Genomic DNA, 20731 nt, shown 5'->3' with positions numbered 1-20731 from the left:
CGAGAGAGAGGATGCAATGCTGTAAGCTGGGCAAGGATCGGACCCCAAGCGGGGGGTCCGAGGCCAGGAGGCACTCCGAGGAGTTCGGAGGGGATCGAATGGTGGCCAGAAGACTTCAGTAATTGAGCTCCAACGGTTGTGCACGAAGTGGTTTGGACTTTGATAAGTTTTGCGCCTTTTCTTTATTTTTTCTCTTCATATATACTGTATCGTTATTAATCACTTAGTTATAGTAACCTTTATAAATTGTACTCATTTAATCGCTTATGTGTACTGTCTGTTTTTTTGGGCGAGGCGGGGACATCACACAGCATCCACACCAGCTGATTACCCAGTTTGGCGGGGCCGAAGGCTGCTCCCCCTAGACGAGAACGAGCTGAGCGAGCCTGAGGTAACCCAGGGGGTTACATCTGGAATACCCACCACACAGCTAGATTCTTCCACTGTGAAGACTGGTGCAAAATACTTATTCCGTTTTTCCGCCATTTCATTGTCCCCCATTACTACCTCTCCAGCATTGTTCTCCAGCAATCTGATATCCCCTATCACCTCTCTTTTACACTTTATGTATCCCTAGAAAATTCTGGTATCCTAAATCTTTGTTTAAGCACAGCCTTTTGCAAGAAAATGTTTGTGAACCCTTAGCAATTACTTAGTTTTCTGCATTAATTACTCCTAAAATATGCTCTGATCTTCATCCAAGTCAAAATAATCTACATACAAATTCTGATTGCAGGTGTGGGTTGTAGAGGTGCTCTGCCCTATAAAAAAGACAAAGTCAGGTTACTGAGAGCCTGTTCTTCTCAAGAAAGATCTGTTCATGTGTACCATGCATCGATCAAAACAACTTCAGAGGTCCACAGAAGTACTGTAGATGTATGAAGCTGGAAAAGGCTGCAAAATCATTTCTAAAGACCTGTGTGTTCATCAGTCCACAGTAAGAGAAATTGTCTATAAATGGAGGGAACTCGGTACTCTTGCTACTCTCCCTAGGAGTGGGCATCCTGCAAAGATCACACCAAGAGCAGAACGTGCAATGCTGAAGGTGTGAACGAACACAAGGTTAATAGCAAAAGACCTGCTGAAATCTCTAGGACTTGCTAAAGTCTCTGTTCATATGTCCACTATAAGAAAAACACTAAACAAATTTGCAGAAGACCAACTTGATGTTCCACAACACTTCTGGGACAATGTTCTGTGGACAGGCGAGACAGAAGTTAAACTCTTTGACATAAATGCATACCACTATGCTTGGAAGGAAAAAGGGCACCCCACTCCAACACCTCATCCCAACTGTGAAGCATGGTGGAAGCAGCCTAATGGTTTGGGACTGCTTTGCTGCCTGGCAACTGGCAATGAAGGAACAATGAATTCAAAATTGTATCGAGACACTTTGCAAGAAAATGTCAGGGTAGTGGTCTGTCACCTGAAGTTTAATAGAATTTGGATGATGCAATAAGACTAAAAATCCAAAACACAAGAGTAAATCAACAACAGAATGGTTTAAAAAGAGTTCATTTTTTGGAACGACCAAGTCGGAGTCCAAACCTTAACCCAAATGAGATGTTCTGGCATGACCAGAAGAGGACTATTCATGTAAGGTATCTCACAAATATTGATGAACTGAAACAGTTTTGCATTGAGGAATGGTCTAAAAGCTCTGAACAATCAAACCCTCACCAGCAGAGTAGTTGCAATGGGCATCTTCTGCAAGTTTCTTTGGGCTACTCTGAAAGCACCACCAAAACTTGTTTGTAGCAAGATATACAGCATAAGGACATGAAAACACAAGGGTACCCAAGAACTTCCATCCAGAGGATGGTTCCAATCTGTAATTCAGTGTCCTAATTGGGTGGAGGGTTCAAGCTCTCATACTTTTAATGATGAGGGTGAGCACTTGACTGAAGTCTGCAGACCAAGTGTTGATAAATGACATATATTCAATGGTTGGCATAGACAAGGTATCCCAACGAGCCTGTATGAATTTGACTTACTTAGCAACTATGGTGACACATTACAATGTGTCACCACAGCAACCTCTACCCACAGTACCTTGGGAACACCCTCAATCAGGTGGTCTGTAATGGGTGGCTCACTGCCCACAAATCATCATGACAGTTTTCACCCACCTAAACGACGATTCTCCAAAGAGTGCAACCTTTTCTTCAAAGTATAATAATTCCATGTCCAAGTTTGACATTAATACAAAAAATCATTTCAGATTCTAGAAACTTCATATGATTTTTATGCTATGCAGTTTTTAGACAGGACCCCAAATCTTGCAAAAGAAAACACAAAGGTATTGTCCTTTGAAAGGAAATGGGGAAAGGAAACTAGCAGGAGCAGATATCACTATCAGCACTCTTTTAGTAGGCAATACCCACATAACTGCTGTATTTTGTTAAGGTAACCTAACATCATGGACAATATCGGACTCAATCATCAATCATAGTGAGACACAGGCAGTTTGACTCGCCACCAGCAGTATCTTACTTACAACTAGTTTAGGAAGGGATCAATGCTCTTAATTAAGTAACTTACCAGAAACCAGATTATTTGCCCCAACCATTCTGTGGCAATGAATTTCCCACCAGTCAGTTTCTGTACACCCCATTTAATTCTTTTGAGTCCAACAATGATCTCACAAGGACGATTTCATAATTTCTTCAATAACAGAGATCAGGAACTTGGAAAAATACAGGCAAAAAAAAAAGGTAAAGTTCTGCAGGAAAATTCAAACCCATCTATGGCTTAAATGTTTTCATAATTACCAGCCTTTGAGATTTGTTTCTGAGAAAGATCAGAAAACCTGCATTAAAAATTTACAGGGTTACATTTTATGTAATACATATCCTATCATCGTAATCAATACATACAAAAGGAAAGCTGGTGCCAGTTTACTCAAGCATTAATCGCATGGAACAAAATTGACTAAAACCAGCAGTAATAGCATTCTGAACAGTAAGGGCTTTTGGTGTTAATCTTTCCGAAGAGGTAGCGACTCTTCTCTGATTCCATCTTTTGTAATAAAACAAATCTTTAGACAGTCACCAGTATAAACATCTCTCTCAGCTGCAGAGATGAAAACATCTTTAACAAGCTGTGTTGCTTTTTCCAATGTGAGGGGCAGATGTTCTACACCTTCCATATTCTTAAACCCAATCTGGAAAAGAAAATGAAGAAAGTTAGTTAGTGCCTACCTCATCAGGTTTCACCATTAATATTAAATTCACCAGTAGCTACAATTCAAAAGAAAAACAATACTTATTTGGGAAAGTCCTTTCAGTATAGATTGCTAAATTACAATTCTGATAACCATGACTTCACACCCGATAGCAGGACCTGGCTCAAACACCCCAGACATACTCTCATTCTATTCTTGGTGAAAGTTGTTGGTGACAGCTAATTGGGGTTAAAAAGGTATTACCTGGTTATCCAGAAGCGGTTGCAGCATGGCACTGGCTGACCCTCCAGCTTTGTAAGCATCTCGCTGATAGGATCCCACAGGATCAAAGCTGTACACTGCACCTTTCCCTACATTTAAATAATGCAAAATATGATAAACATCTACATAAATCAATTTCTTTATTTACTTTCCTACAGCACTGACAAATCATTTTATATTTGGTCAAATTGTTATGTAACACCAGGCTTCCTAACACATTCTGATGCAATCATGGGATCAACTGGGCCCTCAAAGTATTCCAAAACACTCAAAAGATGTACTCACTACTGTAGTGCACACCAAATTTTCCAAGCCCGCCAATGAAATGTTTATCCAATTAATCTTATACAGGCTGAATGCTTGAGGGGACAAACAAGTCCTCAGCTTAATGCACACAAACAAAACCAACAGTACAATATTATCTGAATCTGAGGACATTTAGACAGTTACATGGATAGGATATTCAAAGACTCAGTACCGTCTGTGAACCATATTCAATTACCTGATTTTCTTCATTACTCATAAAATGTGACTGAGATTAAAATCAAACCACGATAATAGATGAACACAATCTGCCTAAACTAATAACACACAAACCATTGTACTCTTCATGTCTTTATTGAACACACTGTTTAATCATTCACAGTCCAGGCTGGAAAAAGTATGTGAGCCCTTGCAATTAATAACTGGTAGAATGTCCTTTAGCCAGCCAGTGAAGTAGTGGCATCAGCACCAGACTTTGGGGTAAATGGTCCTGGGTTCGCATCCAGCCACCTCCTTGTATGCTTTCCACCTATGCTGGGTTGAGCATCGAGCTAATAACTCAAGCCTTGTAAAAAATAAAGACAAATGCTAAGGATACGGCAAAGAGTGCAGCCTGATGCGCCATAAGGCACAAGGAACAACAGAACCTCCTTTAGCAGCAATAACCTCCACCAAGAACTTCCTGAAGCTGCGGATCAGATTTGTACAACGAAGTTTCCACTGTTCCTCCACACACAATTGCTTCAGTCCATCAATATTTCTGGGATACCTTGCATGAATGGCCCTCTTCAGGTCACACCACAACATCTCAAATTGTAAGGTCTGGACTTTGACATGGCCATTCCAAAACAAATTTTTTTATTTTTAAACCATTCTATTGTTGACTTACTCTCGTTTCGGATCATTGTCTTGTTGCATCATTCAACTTCTATTAAGCTTCAGGTGATGGACCACTACCCTGACATTCTCTGGTAAAATCTCTCGACATAATTTTGAGTTCACTGTTCCCTCTACGGTTGCAAGCTGTCAGGGCTGTGAAGCAGCACAGCAGTCCAAAACCATGAGGCACCTTCCACCATGCTTCACAGTTGGGATGAAGTTTTAGACAGCAGTATGCATTTCTGCTAAAAAAATTCAACTTTTGTCTCACTCATCCACAGAACATTGTCCCAGAAGTGTTGTGCGGTTTCCCACGTGGTGTCCCTCCATGAACACCACTCTCGTTCAGTGTTTTTCATTTGTGGACACATGAACAGAGACTTCAGCAAGTTCTAGAGATTTCTCCAGGTCTTTTTCACCTCCTTCAACATTGCACATTGTGCTCTTGGTGCAGGATGCCCACTCCTAGGGAGAGTAGCAACAGTACTGAGTTTCCTCCATTTGTAGACAATTTCTCTTTACTATGGACTGATGAACACAAAGGTCTTTACAAATGCTTTTGCAGCCTGTTCCAGCTTCATACATCTCTACAATATTTCTATGGTCCTCTGAAAGTTGTTTTGATCTAGGAATGGCGCACATAAACAGATCTTTCTTGAGAAGAGCAGGGTCTGTCAGTAACGACTTTGTGTGTCTTTTCTTTTAGGGCAGGACACCTCTACAACCCATAACTCCAATCTCATTGATTAGATCATCTGACTCCAAATAGCTTTTATACACGGCATTACCCCAGAGGTTCATATGCTTTTTTTGGATCTAGACTGTTTGTTTAAATGGTATACTCAGTATTGATGAGAAGTAGTACAATTGTTTGTGTGTAGGCATACTGAGTTTGTCTATTATTGTGGCACAGATGAAGCTCAGACCTTATTTTAGGAGTAATTAATGCAGAAAACCAGGTAACTGCAAAGGGTTCAAACTTTCTTGCATCTGTACATTATTCAAATACTAAGGGCAAATGGGACTGGCTCAGATGGGCATTTTGGCAAGCATGGACCAGTTGGGCCAAAGTGCCTGTCTCCATGACTCAGTCCATGAAGGAACAGTCCACCATCTTTTCACATTTCAGACACTGCAATTCCAGCACGTTGTGGCTTGTTCTCCTACTTCCAATCTTGTCCTTAGACCTTCAATATTGCCAAAATGCCAGCAATTTCAGTAGTTTTATCCTACATACATAAACTAAAACCAAGTGTTCCAGGATTTAACACAAACAGATACATCATCTGCAGTCATATTCACTTAAGAAATCTGGACTTTGGTGGGAAAGTCAACATTTAATGTCAAACATTGGTTTCCCTTGAAAAGGTAATGGTAGGACACTGACCCACTTTCATCTCTGCCTGTAGCCTCCTGTACCATTACAATGAGACCCAATGCAAGCCTGAGGAATCCTCTATCCCAGCTTGGATATCAATGGGAGCCCATTGGACTCAACACTAAATTCTCCACCTTTAGGTCACTTTATCTTTCTGTCTATCAGAATAGGCCATTTCTGCAAGTGTCCATCTTATTGTTTCTCCTCTGTCCTTTACTCTCGCAGTAATCTAACCTACTCAGAATGTCCCACAGCCTCACCATTAGACATTCATGACAGATAACAGGTTAAACTGAGCTTAACCACTCAACTGCCACATTATGTCATCTAGTCTCACCTTATCAGACACATTCCATTTGTTCAAGTTTATTGTCACCTGACTCTATATATAATGGTGCAACCAAACAGGATGCTCTCGATGGTGCCCCTGTAGGAATGGGAATGGGGAACCTTAGAACTCCTCAATCTCCTCAACGTGTAGACACTGCTGGATTTCCTGACCAGTGTGTTGGTGTTGTGGGTCCAGGTTAGATTGTCTATTGTGTGCACATCAAAGACCTTGCTGAAATGCAGGATCATTCCTTTTGTCTTGACCACATTAGGTCTCTCACCATTTGACAAGCCTCTACCTCCTCTGTCTGTTGAATGACCATTGTTGCAAATGAGAGCAACCACTGTTATATCAAAGCCAATGATATAGATTGAGCTGCACTTGGCAGCTTTACCCTTTCCTCCTCCATATTCTCTGCTACCAAAAACTAACTTGTATTCTCTCCTCCCTAGTTCACATGAAAAGCAGAGCTGAAATATTAAGTTTCTCTTTCCACTGATGCTGACAGACCCGTTCAGTGCTTCCACTAGTTGCTCATTTTACTTTTAAGAGTATGCAGTTGGCTATATTTTTACTTACCAAGGAAATATGATTGTAGGTGATCAAATACTTGGTTACAAAATTTTTAGAAATGTCTTAAACAAGGAAGAGAATATGTAGCTAGGGACTCAAGAAACTGAAGGCATAGCCAAAATACAGACTGTGTTATAGATCAGGCACCATGGTACCACATGAAATGCATGGATGACTAGAAAGTAAATAGAGGGTATAATACAGTCACTGTTAGAAGATTACCTTCTTCATCAAGGCCTCCAATGATATTGTAAACATAGTAGGGGAAAAACCGTCGAGAGTACAGAATGGTGGAAAGCATTGCTGCTATTGCTCCACTCGTCATAGTCTTATTATTCGAATGTTTGTACATCTGGAACATCAAGAACACAGAAAACAGTAACTAAAACACAACAGTCTCTTGTTCAAAGCAGAATTTTATGGAATAAATTTCCAATCACAACAAATAAACCAGTTTCAAAGAGTGACCATCTCACAGTACTACTAAATTGATAACCCAAGTGGCCAGTAGGACAAGGTGTTTGAAGAACTCTTCTGCATTGAGTATACATTTCAGAGACCTGGACTAAAATATAGTAAATTAACAGAATAAAGCAGATTTACTGTGCAAATGAATATTCTATAGCCAATAAAAGAATATTTGACACTATAAGTGAGTGGCTAAAATAAGATCTCAAGACAAAGGAGCAGAATTAGGTCATTCAAGCCATTGAGACCGCTCCACTATTCCATCATGGTTGATTTATCATCCCTGTTAGCCCCTTTCTCCCCATAACTCTGGGCTCAGAGCCACTGGACTCTGGCCTGGTGCCAGAGGATTAGAAAATTGCAAATTTCACTCCATTCTTTGAGGAAGGTAGCAGAATGGAAATTATAGACCATTTAGCTTGTGGTTGGGATGATGTTGGAGTTGCATTAACCCTAACCCTAATCGCTAAGGATGAGGCAATGGGTGACACAGGACAAAATAGGATGAAGTCAGCATTATTTCCTTAAGGGAAAATCCTTCCCGACTAACCTGTGGAAACCTTTGAGGAGATTACAAGTAGGATAGATAAAGGGGATGCAGTGGATGTTGTATACCTGGACTTTCAGAAGGCAAGATATCTTCTCAGGAGGCTGCTTACCAAGTTAAGAATCAATGGTATTACAGGAAAATTATGGTTAGAGCCTTGGCTGATTGGTAGGAGGCAACAAGTGGGATGATAAAGGAATCCTCTTCTGGTTAGCTGCCAGAGAATAGTGGTGCTTCTGAAGGGACAATGCTCTTTTTATGCTGTACATCAATGATTTAGATAATGGAATAGATGGTTTTGTTGCCAAGTTTGCAGGTGATATGAAGATTGGTGGAGGGGCAGGTAGTGTTGAATAAACAGAAGGACTTACAGAGATTAGGAGAATGGGCAAATTAAATATAATGTTGGAAAATGCATAGTCAATTTGGTAGTTGAAACAAATGCAGAAGCTATTTTTTAAACAGGGAGAAAATCCAAAAATCTGAGATGCAAAGGAACTTGGGAGTCCTTGTGCAGAACACTCAAAAAGTTAACTTGCAGGTAGAGCTGGTGGTGAGGGAGGCAAATGCAATGTTAGCATTCACTTCAAGAGGTCTAGAATACAAGAGCAGGGTTGAAGAGCCGAGGCTTTCTAAGGCACTGGCCTCACCTTGAGTATTGTGAACAGCTTTGGGTCCCTCATCTAAAAGATGTGCTAGCATTGGAGTGGGTCCAGAGGTTCACAAGGATGATTCCAGGAATGAAAGGGTTATCATACGAGCAGCATTTGAATTGCTGGAATTGAGGAAGATGAGGGGGGGAATCTCATTGAAGCCTTTCGAATGCTGAAAGGCCTAAATTGTTGATCGTGGATTACAGGAAGAAAAGAGACAGGTTAGTCCCTATTGACATTAATGGGACTGTAGTTGAGAGGGTGAGTAGCTTCAAGTTCCTTGGTGTACACATCACCGAGGATCTCACCTGGACCGTACATACCGGCTGTGGGATGAAAAAAGCATAACAACGTCTCTTTCACTTCAGATGGCTTAAGAAGTTTGGCATGAGTCCCAAAATATTCCAGGACTTTCTGCAGGGCATCCTCACTGGCTGTGTCACCACCAGGTATGGGTACTTTACTACCCTCAATCGCAGAGCACTGTAGAGTGTGGATGTCAACTTTCCTCTATTCAGGACATTTACAGCAGCTGTGTAAGAAGGGACCGAGGATCATCAGGGACTCCAACAACCTCAACCACAAACTGTTTCAGCTGCTTCCATCTTGCAAATTGTTCTGCAGCATTAAGGCCAGGACTAACAGGCTCTGGGACAGCTTCTTTCACCAGGTCATCAGATTTATCAATACACATTCATCTGATTGTGTATCTGACTGTACATACATGCACGCAAAATAATTCTGTATACAATCTTAGTGATTGGGCAATATCCTCCCACAGTTCCCTTCCTTATGCTTGTACATAGCAACAGCCACGCAACACAAAGATTTTTACTCCCTTGTGTTGTGAGATGGATGTAAGAAATAAAAAAATTCTAATTCAATAGGTTACTGAGACTCCCACACTATTTCTAAACTCCAATGAATACAGGCCCAGAAGCATCAAATGCTCCTCATACATTAACACTTTTATTCTCAGAATCATTCTTGTGAACCTCTTCTGACCCTCTCCTATGTCAGCACTTCTACATCTTTTCTCAGATAAGGAGCCCAAAACTGCTCACAATACTCCAAGTGCAGTCTGACCAATGCCCTATAAAGCATCAACATTTGCCTTCCTTGCTACTGACTCAACATTGACTGGCTGCATCACAGCCTGGTATGGAAACTCCTACAAAAAGTAGTGGATACGGACCAGTACATCACAGATAAAACCACCTCACCATTGAACACATCTACATGAAACATTGTCACAGAGAACCAGCATCCATCGTCAGAGCCCCCTACCACCCAAGACATGTTCACTTCTCACTGCTGCCATCAGGAAGGTGGTACGGGAGCCTCAGGACTCCCACCACCAGGTTCAGGAACAGTTATGACCCCCTCAATCATTAAGGCTATTAAACCAAAGGGAACAACCACTTAATTTCAACTGTCCCATCATTGAAATGTTCCCATAGACAATGGACTCACTTTCAAGGACTCTTCATTGCATGTTCTAGATATGCATTACTTATCTATTACAATTTCCTTTTTTGTATTTGCACAGTTTGTTGTCTTTTATGTATTAGTTGAATGCCCAGGTTGGTATGGTCTTTCATTGATTCTGTTATGGTTATTATTCCATTATGGATTGAGTTAGCCTGCCAGAAACTGAATCTCAGGGTTGTATATGGTGACATATGTACTGTGATACATTTGCTTTGAACTTTGGTAACCTGCAAATTAACCTTTAGGGAACCCTGCACAAGGATGCTCAAGTCATTTTGCACTTCTGATTTTTGAATTTTCTCCCCGTTTAGGAAACAATGTATGCTTTTATTTCTTCCACCAAAGTGCATGACCATATATTCCCCTACACTATATTTCTTTGCCTGTTCTCCTAATCTAAGCCCTTCTTCAGACTCCTTGCTTCCTCAACACTACTTGCCCTCCACCTATCTTCATATTATCTGCAAACTTAGCCACAAAGCCATTAATTCTGTCATCCAAATCTGTGACATGTGAAAAGAAGAGGTCCCAACACTAACCCTTGTGGAACACCACGGATCACTGGCAGCCAACCAGAAAAGGCATCCTTTATTCCCACTCTTTGCTCCTGCCAAGTCAGCCAATCTCCCATCCAAGCATGCTATTTTCCTGTAATACCATGAGCTGCTATGCAGCCTCATGTCACCTTGTCAAAAGCCTTCTGAAAATCTAGGTGAACAACATCCACTGTCTGTCTGTCTGCCTGGTACTTCCTCAAAGAATTCCAGCAGATTTGTCAGGCAAGATTTCCCCTTATGCTGACTTTGGGTTATCCCTTCAAGTACCCAGAAGCCTCTTCCTTAATAATAGACTCTAACATCTCACCAACCACTGAAACCAAACTGACTTATAATTTGCTTTCTTTCCCTGCCTCCTCCTGTTCTTAAACAGCAGAGTAATGCTTGCATCTTTCTAGTCCCCTGGAACCATTGCAGAACCTAGTATTCTTGAAAGATCATTACTAATGCTCCACAATCTCTTCAGCTACCCCTTTCAGAACCCTGGGGTGTAGACCATCTGGCTCAGGTGATTTATCTATCTTCAGACCTTTTAGCTTCCCAAGCACATTCTCCTTAGTAACAGAATCAGTATCGCATCATCGGCGTATTTCGGGAAATTTGTTGTTTTGCAGCAGTACATTGCTTAAGACCACAAGACATATGGATATACGGTCCACTCGGCCCACTCAGTCTGCTCCACCATTTCATCATGCCTGATAAAATTCAATCTCAACTCCACTCACCTGACTTCTCCCCATATCCTTTCACGTTCTGACTAATTGGGAACCTATCAATTTCCACCTTAAATACACCCAATGATCTGGCCTCCGCAGCCACACGTGCTGCTGTGCCACAAACTCCACAGATTCACTACTCTCTGGCTAAATAAATCCCTCATCTCTATTCTAAATGGATGCCAGTCTATTTTGAGGTCATGCCCTCTGCTTCTAGACTCCCCCACTAAAAGAAACATCCTCTTCACATACACCATCGAGGCCTTTCAACAATCAGTATGTTCAAATGAGACTATACCTCATTTGTTTAACTTCCAGCAAGTGCCAGCCAAGAGCCTTCAATCGCTGCTTGTATGATAACTTTCATTCCAGGAATTATTCTTGTGAACCTCCTCTGAACTCTCTCCCATGCCAGCGCATCCCATCTTGGCCAAGGGGCCCAAAACTGCTTACAATACTCCAAGCAAGGCCTCACCAGTGCATTATACAACCTCAGCATTTCATCCTTGCTTTTATATTCTAGTCATAGAAACACAGAAAACCTACAGCACAATACAGGCCCTTCAGCCCACAATGCTGTGCTGAACATGTACTTACTTCAGAAATTACCAAGAGTTACCCATAGCCTTCTATTCTTCTAGCTCCATGTACCTACCCAGGAGTCTCTTAAAAGACCCTATTCTATCCGCCTCCACCACCAGCACCAGCAGTCCATTCCACACACTCACCACCCTCTACGTAAAAACTGCCTACCCTTGACATCTCCTCTGTACCTACTTCCAAGCACCTTAAAACAGCCCTCTCATGTTAGTCCTTTTGAAATGAATGCTAACATCGCATTTGCCTTCCACACCAGCAATTCAACTACGGTAAATTAACCTTTAGCATGAGGACTCACAAATCTCTCTGCACCTCAGATATTTAAATTTTCTCAGTTTAGAAAATAGCCAATGCTTTTATTTGTTTTATAAAAGTGCATGACCATACACGTCCTGACACTATTCCACCTGCCACCTTTTTGCTCATTCTGCTAATCAGTCCAAGTCCTCTGCAGCCTCTCTACTTCCTCAACAATACCTGCCCCTCTACCTATCTTCATATTGTCCACAAACTTGGCTACAAAGCCATCAATTCCATCATCCAAGTTATTGACATACAATGTAAAAAGTGGTCCCATCACAGACCTCTGTAGAACATCACTATAGTTGTTGGTAGCCAATCTAAAAAGGATCCCTTTATTCCCACTCCTTGCCTCCTGCCATTCAGCCAATGTTCTATCCATATTAGTATATTTCATGTAATACCATGAGCTTTCATCTTGTTTAACAGTCTCATGTGTAGCACTTTGTCAAAGGCCTTATGAAAATCCAAGTACACAGCATCCACCAATTCTCCTTTGTCTACAGTTCTTCAAAGAATTCCAACAGATGTGTCAGGCAAGATTTTCCCTTAAGGAAACCATGCTTACTATGGCCTATTTAATCATGTGCCTCTAAGCACACCAAAACCACATGCTTAACAATCCACTCCAACATCTTCTATTCTCTGTCCATTCATAAATCTGATGGTCAAGGGAAGGAATTTGTTTCTGAAAGGATGGGGATTCTTAACGATGGATGCTACCTTTTGAGGCATCACTCCCTGTGCCTATGATGAAGCTAAGTTTACAACATACTGTAGCTTTTTCTGATCCTGTACAGTGGCCCCTCCATACCAGACAGTAATGCAACCAGTTAGAATGCTCTCCATAGCACATCTGTATAAATTTGTGAGTGTCTTTAGTGACACACCAACTTTCCTCAAACTCCCTAATGAAATATAGTTGCTATCTTTGTAACTGCATCAATATGATGGGCCCAGGATATATCTTCAAAAATGCTGACAGACAGGGACTTGAACCTGCTCACCCTTTCCACTGCTGATCCCTCAATGAGAATTGGTGTGTTCCTTTGACTTCAATTAATTTCTTGGACTTAGTGATGTTGAGTGCAAGATTGTTGTTGTGACACAATTCAATCAGCTGATCTATCTTGCTCATGGACACCCCCTCATCATTCTCTAAATTCTGCCAACAATATTCGTGGGATCGGCAAATTTATTGATGGTGTTTGAGCTGTGCCTAGTGCCACATTCGTGGATGCAGAGAGTAAAGCAGTTGGTTAAGCACACATCCTAGAGATGCGCCAATGTTGATCATAGTATCAGGGAGGATCACCAATCCGCACAGATTGTGGTCTTCCAGTTAGAAAGTCCAGGATCAATTGTGGAAGGAGGTACAGAGGCCCAGGTTCTGTAGCTTATCTATCAGGACTGTGGGAATGATGGTGTGGTTGAGCAGCTCAAGTTGTTGTTGGGGGAAACAACAGTGGCCCTGCCTCTGGCACAGAGTCCAACCCTGTAGCTCAGAAGGGTAGGAAAAGAAAGAGGAAGGCAGTAGTAATAGGGGACTTGATAGTTAGGGGTCAGATAGGCGATTCTGTGGACACTATCAGGAGACCCGGATGGTAGTTTGCCTCCCTGGTGCCAGGGTCCAGGATGCTTCTGATCGCGTCCAAGATATCCTTAAGTGGGAAGGTGAGAAGCCCGAGGTTGTGGTACATATAGGTATCAATGACACAGATAGCAAAAGTAAAGAGGTCCTGAAAGGAGAATACAAGGAGTTAGGAAGGCAGTTGAGAAGAAGGACCGCGAAGGTGTCAGTGACAGTGAGAGTAGGAATGGAATGAGGTGGAGGATAAATGTGTGGCTGAGGGATTGGAGCAGGGGGCAGGGATTCAAGTTTCTGGATCATTGGGACCTCTTTTGGGGCAGGTGTGATCTGTACAAAAAGGACAGGTTACAGTTGAATCCCAGGGGGACCAATATCCTGGCGAGAAGGTTTAATAGAGCTGTTAGGGAGGGATTAAACTAATTTGGCATGGGTTGGAACCAAAATGATGGAGCGGAGGAGAGGGAAAACAGAAACAGATCTAAGGTAGTGAGCAGTAAGGATGTCAGGAAGGACAGGCGGGTGATGGAGTAAATTTGAAACCATTGGGATCAGTTGAAGTGCAATAAAGTTGCAGTGCAATCAATGCAAAAAGTACCAAATACTGGACTTAGGGTGTTATACTTAAATTCACGCAGCATAAGGAATAAGGTGGATGATCTTGTTGTACAGTTACAGTTTGGCAGGTATGATATTGTGGCCATCACTGAGACGTGGCTAAAGGATGCATGTCTCTGGGAGCTGAACGTCCCAGGATACAAGGTGTATCGGAAGGATAGTCAGGTAGGTAGAGGGGGTGGCATGGCTTTAATGGTAAGAAATGATATTAACTCATTAGAAAGAGTTGACATAGGATTGGAAGGTACAGAATCTTCATGGGTTGAGCTAAGAAATCGCAGGGGTAAAAGGACCCTGATGGCTGTTATCTACAGGCCTTCAAACAGCTGCAGTGATGTGGACTACAAATTACAACAGGAAACAGAAAAGGCTTGCCAGAAGGGCAGTGTTATGATAATTGTGGGGGATTTTAACATGTGAGTGGATTGGGAAAATCAGGTCGGCACTGGATCTCAAGAGAGAGAACTTGTAGAATGTCGACAAGATGGCTTTTTAGAAGAGCTTGTTGTTGAACCCACCAGGGGATCGGCTGTACTGGATTGGGTATTGTGTAATGAACCAGAGGTGATTAGAGCGATGGAAGTGAAGGAACCCTTAGGAGGCAATGATCATAACATGATTGAATTCACTGTGAAATTTGAGAAAGAGAAGCCAAAATCCAACGTGTCGGTATTTCAGTGGAGTAAAGGAAATTACAGTGGCATGAGAGAGGAACTGGCCAAGGTTGACTGGAAAGGGACACTAGTGGGAGGGACAGCAGAGCAGCAGTGGCTGGAGTTTATGTGAGGAGTGAGGAAGGTGCAAGACAGATATATTCCAAAGAAGAAGAAATTTTCGAATGGAAAAAATGCAACTGTGACTGACAAGAGAAGTCAAAGCCAAAGTAAAAGCAAAGCAGAGGGCATACAAGGAAGCAAAAATTAGTGGGAAGACAGATGGCTTTGTGGCTAAGTTTGCTGATGGTACAAAGATAGGTGGAGGGGCCGGTAGTGCTGAGGAAACAGAGAGTCTGCAGAGAGACTTGGACAGATTGGGGGAATGGGCAAAGAAGTGGTAAATGAATTACAATGTCAGAAAGTGTACAGTCATGCACCTTGGTAGAAGAAATAAATGAGCAGAATATTATTTAAATGGGGAGAGAATTCGAAGTTCTGAGATGCAACGGGACTTGGGAGTCCTTGTGCAGAATACCCTTAAGATTAACCTCCAGGTTGAATCGGTGGTGAAGAAGGCAAATGCAATGCTGGCATTCACTTCTAAAGGAATAGAGTATAGGAGCAGGGATGTGATGTTGAGTCTCTGTAAGGCACTGGTAAGACCTCACTTGGAATACTGTGTGCAGTTTTGGGCTCCTTATTTAAGAAAGGATGTGCTGACATTGGACAGGATTCAGAGAAAATTACTAGAATGATTCCGGGAATGAGAGGGTTAACATATGAGGAATGTTTGACCACTCTTGGACTGTACTCCTTGGAGTTTAGAAGAATGAGGGGGGACCTCATGGAAACATTTTGAATGTTGAAAGGCATGGACAGAGTGGATGTGGCCAAGTTGTTTCCCATGGTGGAGGGAGTCCAGTACGAGAGGACATGACTTGAGGATTGCAGGGCGCCCATTCAGAACAGAGATGAGAAAAAAAAATTTTAGCCAGAGGGTGGTGAATCTATGAAATTTGTTGCCATGGGCGGCAGTGGAGGTCAAGTCATTGGGTGTATTAAGGAAGAGATTGATAGGTATCTGAGTAGTCAGGGCATCAAAGGTTATGGTGAGAAGGCGGGGAATGGGACTAAAGGGGAGATTGGATCAGCTCATGATGAAATGGTGCAGCAGACTCGATGGGCCAAATGGCTGACTTCTGCTGCTCCTTTGTCTTATGGTCTCATCCTGCTCTTCTGGGACACTGGTATTATCATTGCCCTTTTATCGGTGAGATGTTTTCCTAATCCGCAGACTGTGGACACTTAATGAGTTACTGAAGGATCCAGTTGCAGAGGGAGGTGCAGAGGCACAGTTTTGGATCATATGATTATGTTGAATGCTCAGCTGCAATCAATAAATAAGAGCCTGACATGGTATTACTATTGTCCAGGTGATCGAAGGCCGAGTGGATCCCGTGAGATTGCTTTTGTAAACCTATTGCAACTACTAATAGCAACTAAGTTCACTTCTGTACCAACACTGACATTTCTGGCAAACTGCTGGCATCTTCCACAGTGAAGATTGACGCAAAATTCTTATTACATTCATCCTCCATTTCATTGTCTCCCATTACTCCAGCATCATAATGTTCATGTTTACCTCTTTATATATAAAGACTTTTATATGCTATTTTACATTATTAGCTAGCTTACTTTCATATTTCATTTTTCTCTTTGGTTGTCTTCTGTTGGTTTTAAAGGCTTCCCAATCCTCTACCTTCCCACTAATTTTTGCTATATTATATGCCGTCTTTTGCTTTTATGCTGTCCCTGTCTTCTCGTCAGCTACAGTTGCTTCACCCACCCCTTTAGAATTCTCCTTCTTTGAGATCCATCTTTCCTGATGGGGGCCTTCTGAATTGCCCCCAGAAACCTCCAACCATTGCTGTTCTACCATCATCCTTGCTAGTGTGTGAAGGTGTTAGATTTGAATACGCGCAGTATAGGGAATAAGGAAGATGAACTTGTAGCACAGTTGCAGACTGGCGGGTATGATGTTGTAGGCATTACTGAATCATGGCTGGAAGATTATAGCTGGAAGCTTAATGTCCAAGGATATACATCGTACTGAAAGGACAAGCAGGAAGACAGAGGGAGTGGCATTACTCTGTTGATAAAAAATGAAATCAGATCATTAGAAAGACATGTCATAGGGTCAGAAAGTGTGGAATTATGGGTAGAGTTAAAGAACTGCAAGGGTAAAAAGATCCTGATGGGAGTTGCACACAAACCAACAAACAGTAGCAAGGGTGTGGCCTACAAATTAGGAAAGATAGAAAATGCATGCCAAAAGGACAATATTACAAAAGTCATGGGGGATTTTAATATGCAGGTAGATCATGAAAATCAGGTTGGAGCTAGATGCCAAAAGGGGGAATTTATAAATGCCTGCGAGATGGCTTTTTAGAGCAGCTCGTGGTTGAGCCCACTAGGTTATCAGCAATTCTGAATTGGGTGTTGTGCAATGAACCGGAACTGATTAGAGAGCTTCGGGTAAAAGAACCCTTATGGGGATATGATCGTAATATGATCTAATCCACCCCGAGTTTGAGAAGGAGAAGCTAAAGTCAGATGCATCAGTATTACCGTGGAGTAAAGGAAATTACAGAGAAATCAGAGTGGAGCTGACCAGAACTGATTGGAAAAGAACATGGGCAGGGATGACGGCAGAGCAGCAATGGCTGGAATTTCTGAAAGCAATTCGGAACGCTCAGGATATATATATCCCAGAGAGGATGAAGTATTTTATTGGAAAGATGACACCACTGTAGCTAACAAGAGAAGTCAAAGCCAATATAAAAGCCAAAGAGAGGGCATTTAATAGAGCAAAGATTAATGGGAAGTGAGAGGATTCAGAAACTTTTAAGAAAAGGAGGCAACTAAAAAAGTCATAAAGGTGGTAAAGATGGAACACAAACCCTTAGCTAGCCAATAAAATTAAAGAGGATACCAAAAGTTTCTTCACACACATAAAGTGCAAAAGCGAGGTGACAGTGGATATCAGGCCACCTGAACACAATGCTGCAGAGATAGTAATGGGGTACAACAAAATAGCAGACAAACTGAGTAAGTATTTTGAATCAGTCTTCACTGTGGAAGACACCAGCAGTATAATGGAAGTTCCAGGTGTCAGGTGCCATGAAGTACCATAACTAGAGAGACGGTTCCTGGGAAACTGAAAAGTCTGAAGGTAGAGAAGTCACTTGGACCAGATGGTCTACACCTCGGGGTTCTGTATTTGTGGAGGCATTAGTAATCTTTCAAGAATCACTAGATACTGGAAGACAGGAAAATTGCAAATGTCACTCCACTCTTCAAAAAAAAGGAGACAGGCAGAAGAAAGGGAACTATAAGCTTCATTGGTTGGGAAGATGTTGTTGGCAATTAGGGATGATGTTTCAGGATACTTGGAGGCACGTTACAAAATAGATCATGGTCAGCATGGTTTTCTCAAGGGAAAATCTTGCCTGACAAATCTGTTGGAATCCTTTGAAGAAACAACAAGCCAGATAGTCAATTAGTTGATGTTGTATATTTGGGTTTTCAGAAGGCCTTTGACAAGGTGCCACAAGGCTGCTTAACAAGCTATGAGCCTATGTATTACAGGAAAGATTCTAGCATTGATGAAGTAGTAGCAGGAGGAAAGAGTGGGAATAAAGGGAGCCTTTTCTGGTTGGCTGCCGGTGACTACAGGTGATCCACAGGGACCATTCTTCTTGCGTTATATGTCAATGATTTGAATGATGGAATCCAAAGTTTGTAGAGGTTATGAAGATAAGTGGAGGGGCAGGAGGTTTTGAGGAAATAGGGAGGCTACATAAAGACTTAGATTAGGAGAATGGGCAAAGAAGTGGCAGATGGAATACAGTGTCAGGAAGTGTATGGTTATGCTCTTTAGTAGAAGAAATAAAAAGGCTGGCTGTTTTCTAAATGGAGAAAAAAAATACAAAAAACTGAGGTACAAAGGGATTTGGGAGTCCTTGTACAGGATTCCCTAAAGGTTAATTTGCAGGTTGAGTATGTGGTGAGGAAGTCAAATGCAATGCTAGTACCCATTTCAAGAGGACTAGAATATAAAAGCAAGAATAATGTTGAGACTTTATGAAGCACTGGTGAGGCCTCACTTGGGAGTATTGGAGCAGTTTTTGTGTCCCTTGTCTTACTAAGGATGTGCTAAAACTTGAGAGGTTTCAAAGGAAGTTCACAAAAATGATTCCAGGATTGAATGGCTTGTCATATGAAGAGCATTTGATGGCCCTGGAACTGTATTGATGAGAATTCAGAAAAATGAGGGGTGAACTCATTAAAACCTATCAAACTGTGAAAGGGCTTGATAGAGTGGATGTGGAGAGGATGTTTCCTATGGTGGGGGAGTCTAAGACCAGAGGTGACAGTCTCAGAGTAGACAGTCATTCGCTTAGAATGAAGATGAGGAGGAATTCTTTAGCCAGAATGGTGAATCTGTGGAACTCTTTGCCTAAACTGCTGTGGGGGTCAATTCTTTATGTACATTTAAGACAGAGGTTGATAAATTCTTGATTGATCAGGGCATGAAGGGAGAAGGGAGAAGGCAGGAGATTATGGCTGAGAGGAAAATTGGATCAGCCACGATGAAATGGCAGAGCAGACTCGATGGGCCAAATTGCCTAATTCTGCTCCTATATCTGATGGTCTCTAGACCTCGCTCATGCTTCTGTAATTCCCTTTGCTGTTGTTGAGTGCTGTTGAGTCATTGTCAACTCAAAGCAACCTTATGGATAGTGTAGTTGTCCACAGGGTTTTTGTGACCTTCCTTTTGTGGAGGTACTGCTCTTGCCCAGTTTGGAACCTGGCCGGATTCGAACTCAGGACCATCCAGTGCCGATGATACTACACCAGCTGCTGGCCTGAAATCCCCTTTACTCCACAGTAATTCTGATACATCTGCCTTAGCTTCTCCCTCTCAAACTGTAGGGTGAATTCTATAATATTAAGACCACTGCCTCCCGAGAGTTTCTTTACCTTAAGCTCTCCATTCAAATCTAGTTCATTGCATGACATGCAATCTAGAATTGCTGTTCTCCTAGTGGGCTCAACCACAAGCCACTCTTTACAAAAAGGCATCTCATAGGCATTCTACAAATTCCCTCTCTTAGGATCCAGCACCAATCTGATTTTCCCCAATCTATCTGTATTTGAAATTCTTCACTACTATTGTAACATTGTCCTTTTTACATGCTTTTTAAAAAAAATCTCACATTAGTTCCTCATATCCTGATTCAGGATCCTCATATCCTGATTCATATTCTGATTCCTCATTTCCTCATTCAGAAGCGTCTATACAACTTCTATCATGGTACTTTTACCATTATAGTTTCTTAATTCTACATTTTTTGATTCTATGCTACCCATTTTTTTTTCTTTTTCAATCTTTTTATTGAGTTTCATATATGCATATAAAAAAAACATAACATAATAATGAATAGATTATGAATACAATAGACTTGAAGTCGCATTAATAATAAGATAACAATATCCTATTAAACATTGACAAAAGAAAATACATTAATCAATCAAGTCCATATGATTATATATGAAAAAAAACAAAAATAATCGTCAAAAGAAGAAAAAATTTGAAAATATGTG

At 41.6% G+C, this 20731-nt stretch overlaps 1 protein-coding gene across 1 annotated transcript in view; it reads right to left on the bottom strand.

Moving 5' to 3' along the window:
- Nucleotides 1-1406: 1406 nt before the first annotated feature.
- Nucleotides 1407-20731, bottom strand: part of psmb1 (proteasome 20S subunit beta 1) — a 43724-nt gene continuing 24399 nt past the window's right edge. Inside the window, exons 4-6 of the mRNA XM_059986515.1 lie at nt 7093-7222; nt 3428-3534; nt 1407-3163 (exon numbers count right to left, since the gene is read on the bottom strand). Of these exons, the coding sequence (XP_059842498.1) occupies nt 2978-3163; nt 3428-3534; nt 7093-7222 (423 nt within the window). The 3' untranslated portion in view covers nt 1407-2977. The remainder of the gene's footprint in view (nt 3164-3427; nt 3535-7092; nt 7223-20731) is intronic.

The sequence above is a fragment of the Hypanus sabinus genome, chromosome 12 (assembly GCF_030144855.1).
Source record: "Hypanus sabinus isolate sHypSab1 chromosome 12, sHypSab1.hap1, whole genome shotgun sequence".
Lineage (NCBI taxonomy): Eukaryota > Metazoa > Chordata > Chondrichthyes > Myliobatiformes > Dasyatidae > Hypanus > Hypanus sabinus.
The sequence above is the reverse complement of the archived record's forward strand: the minus strand, read 5'-3'. Positions and strand labels throughout refer to the sequence as shown.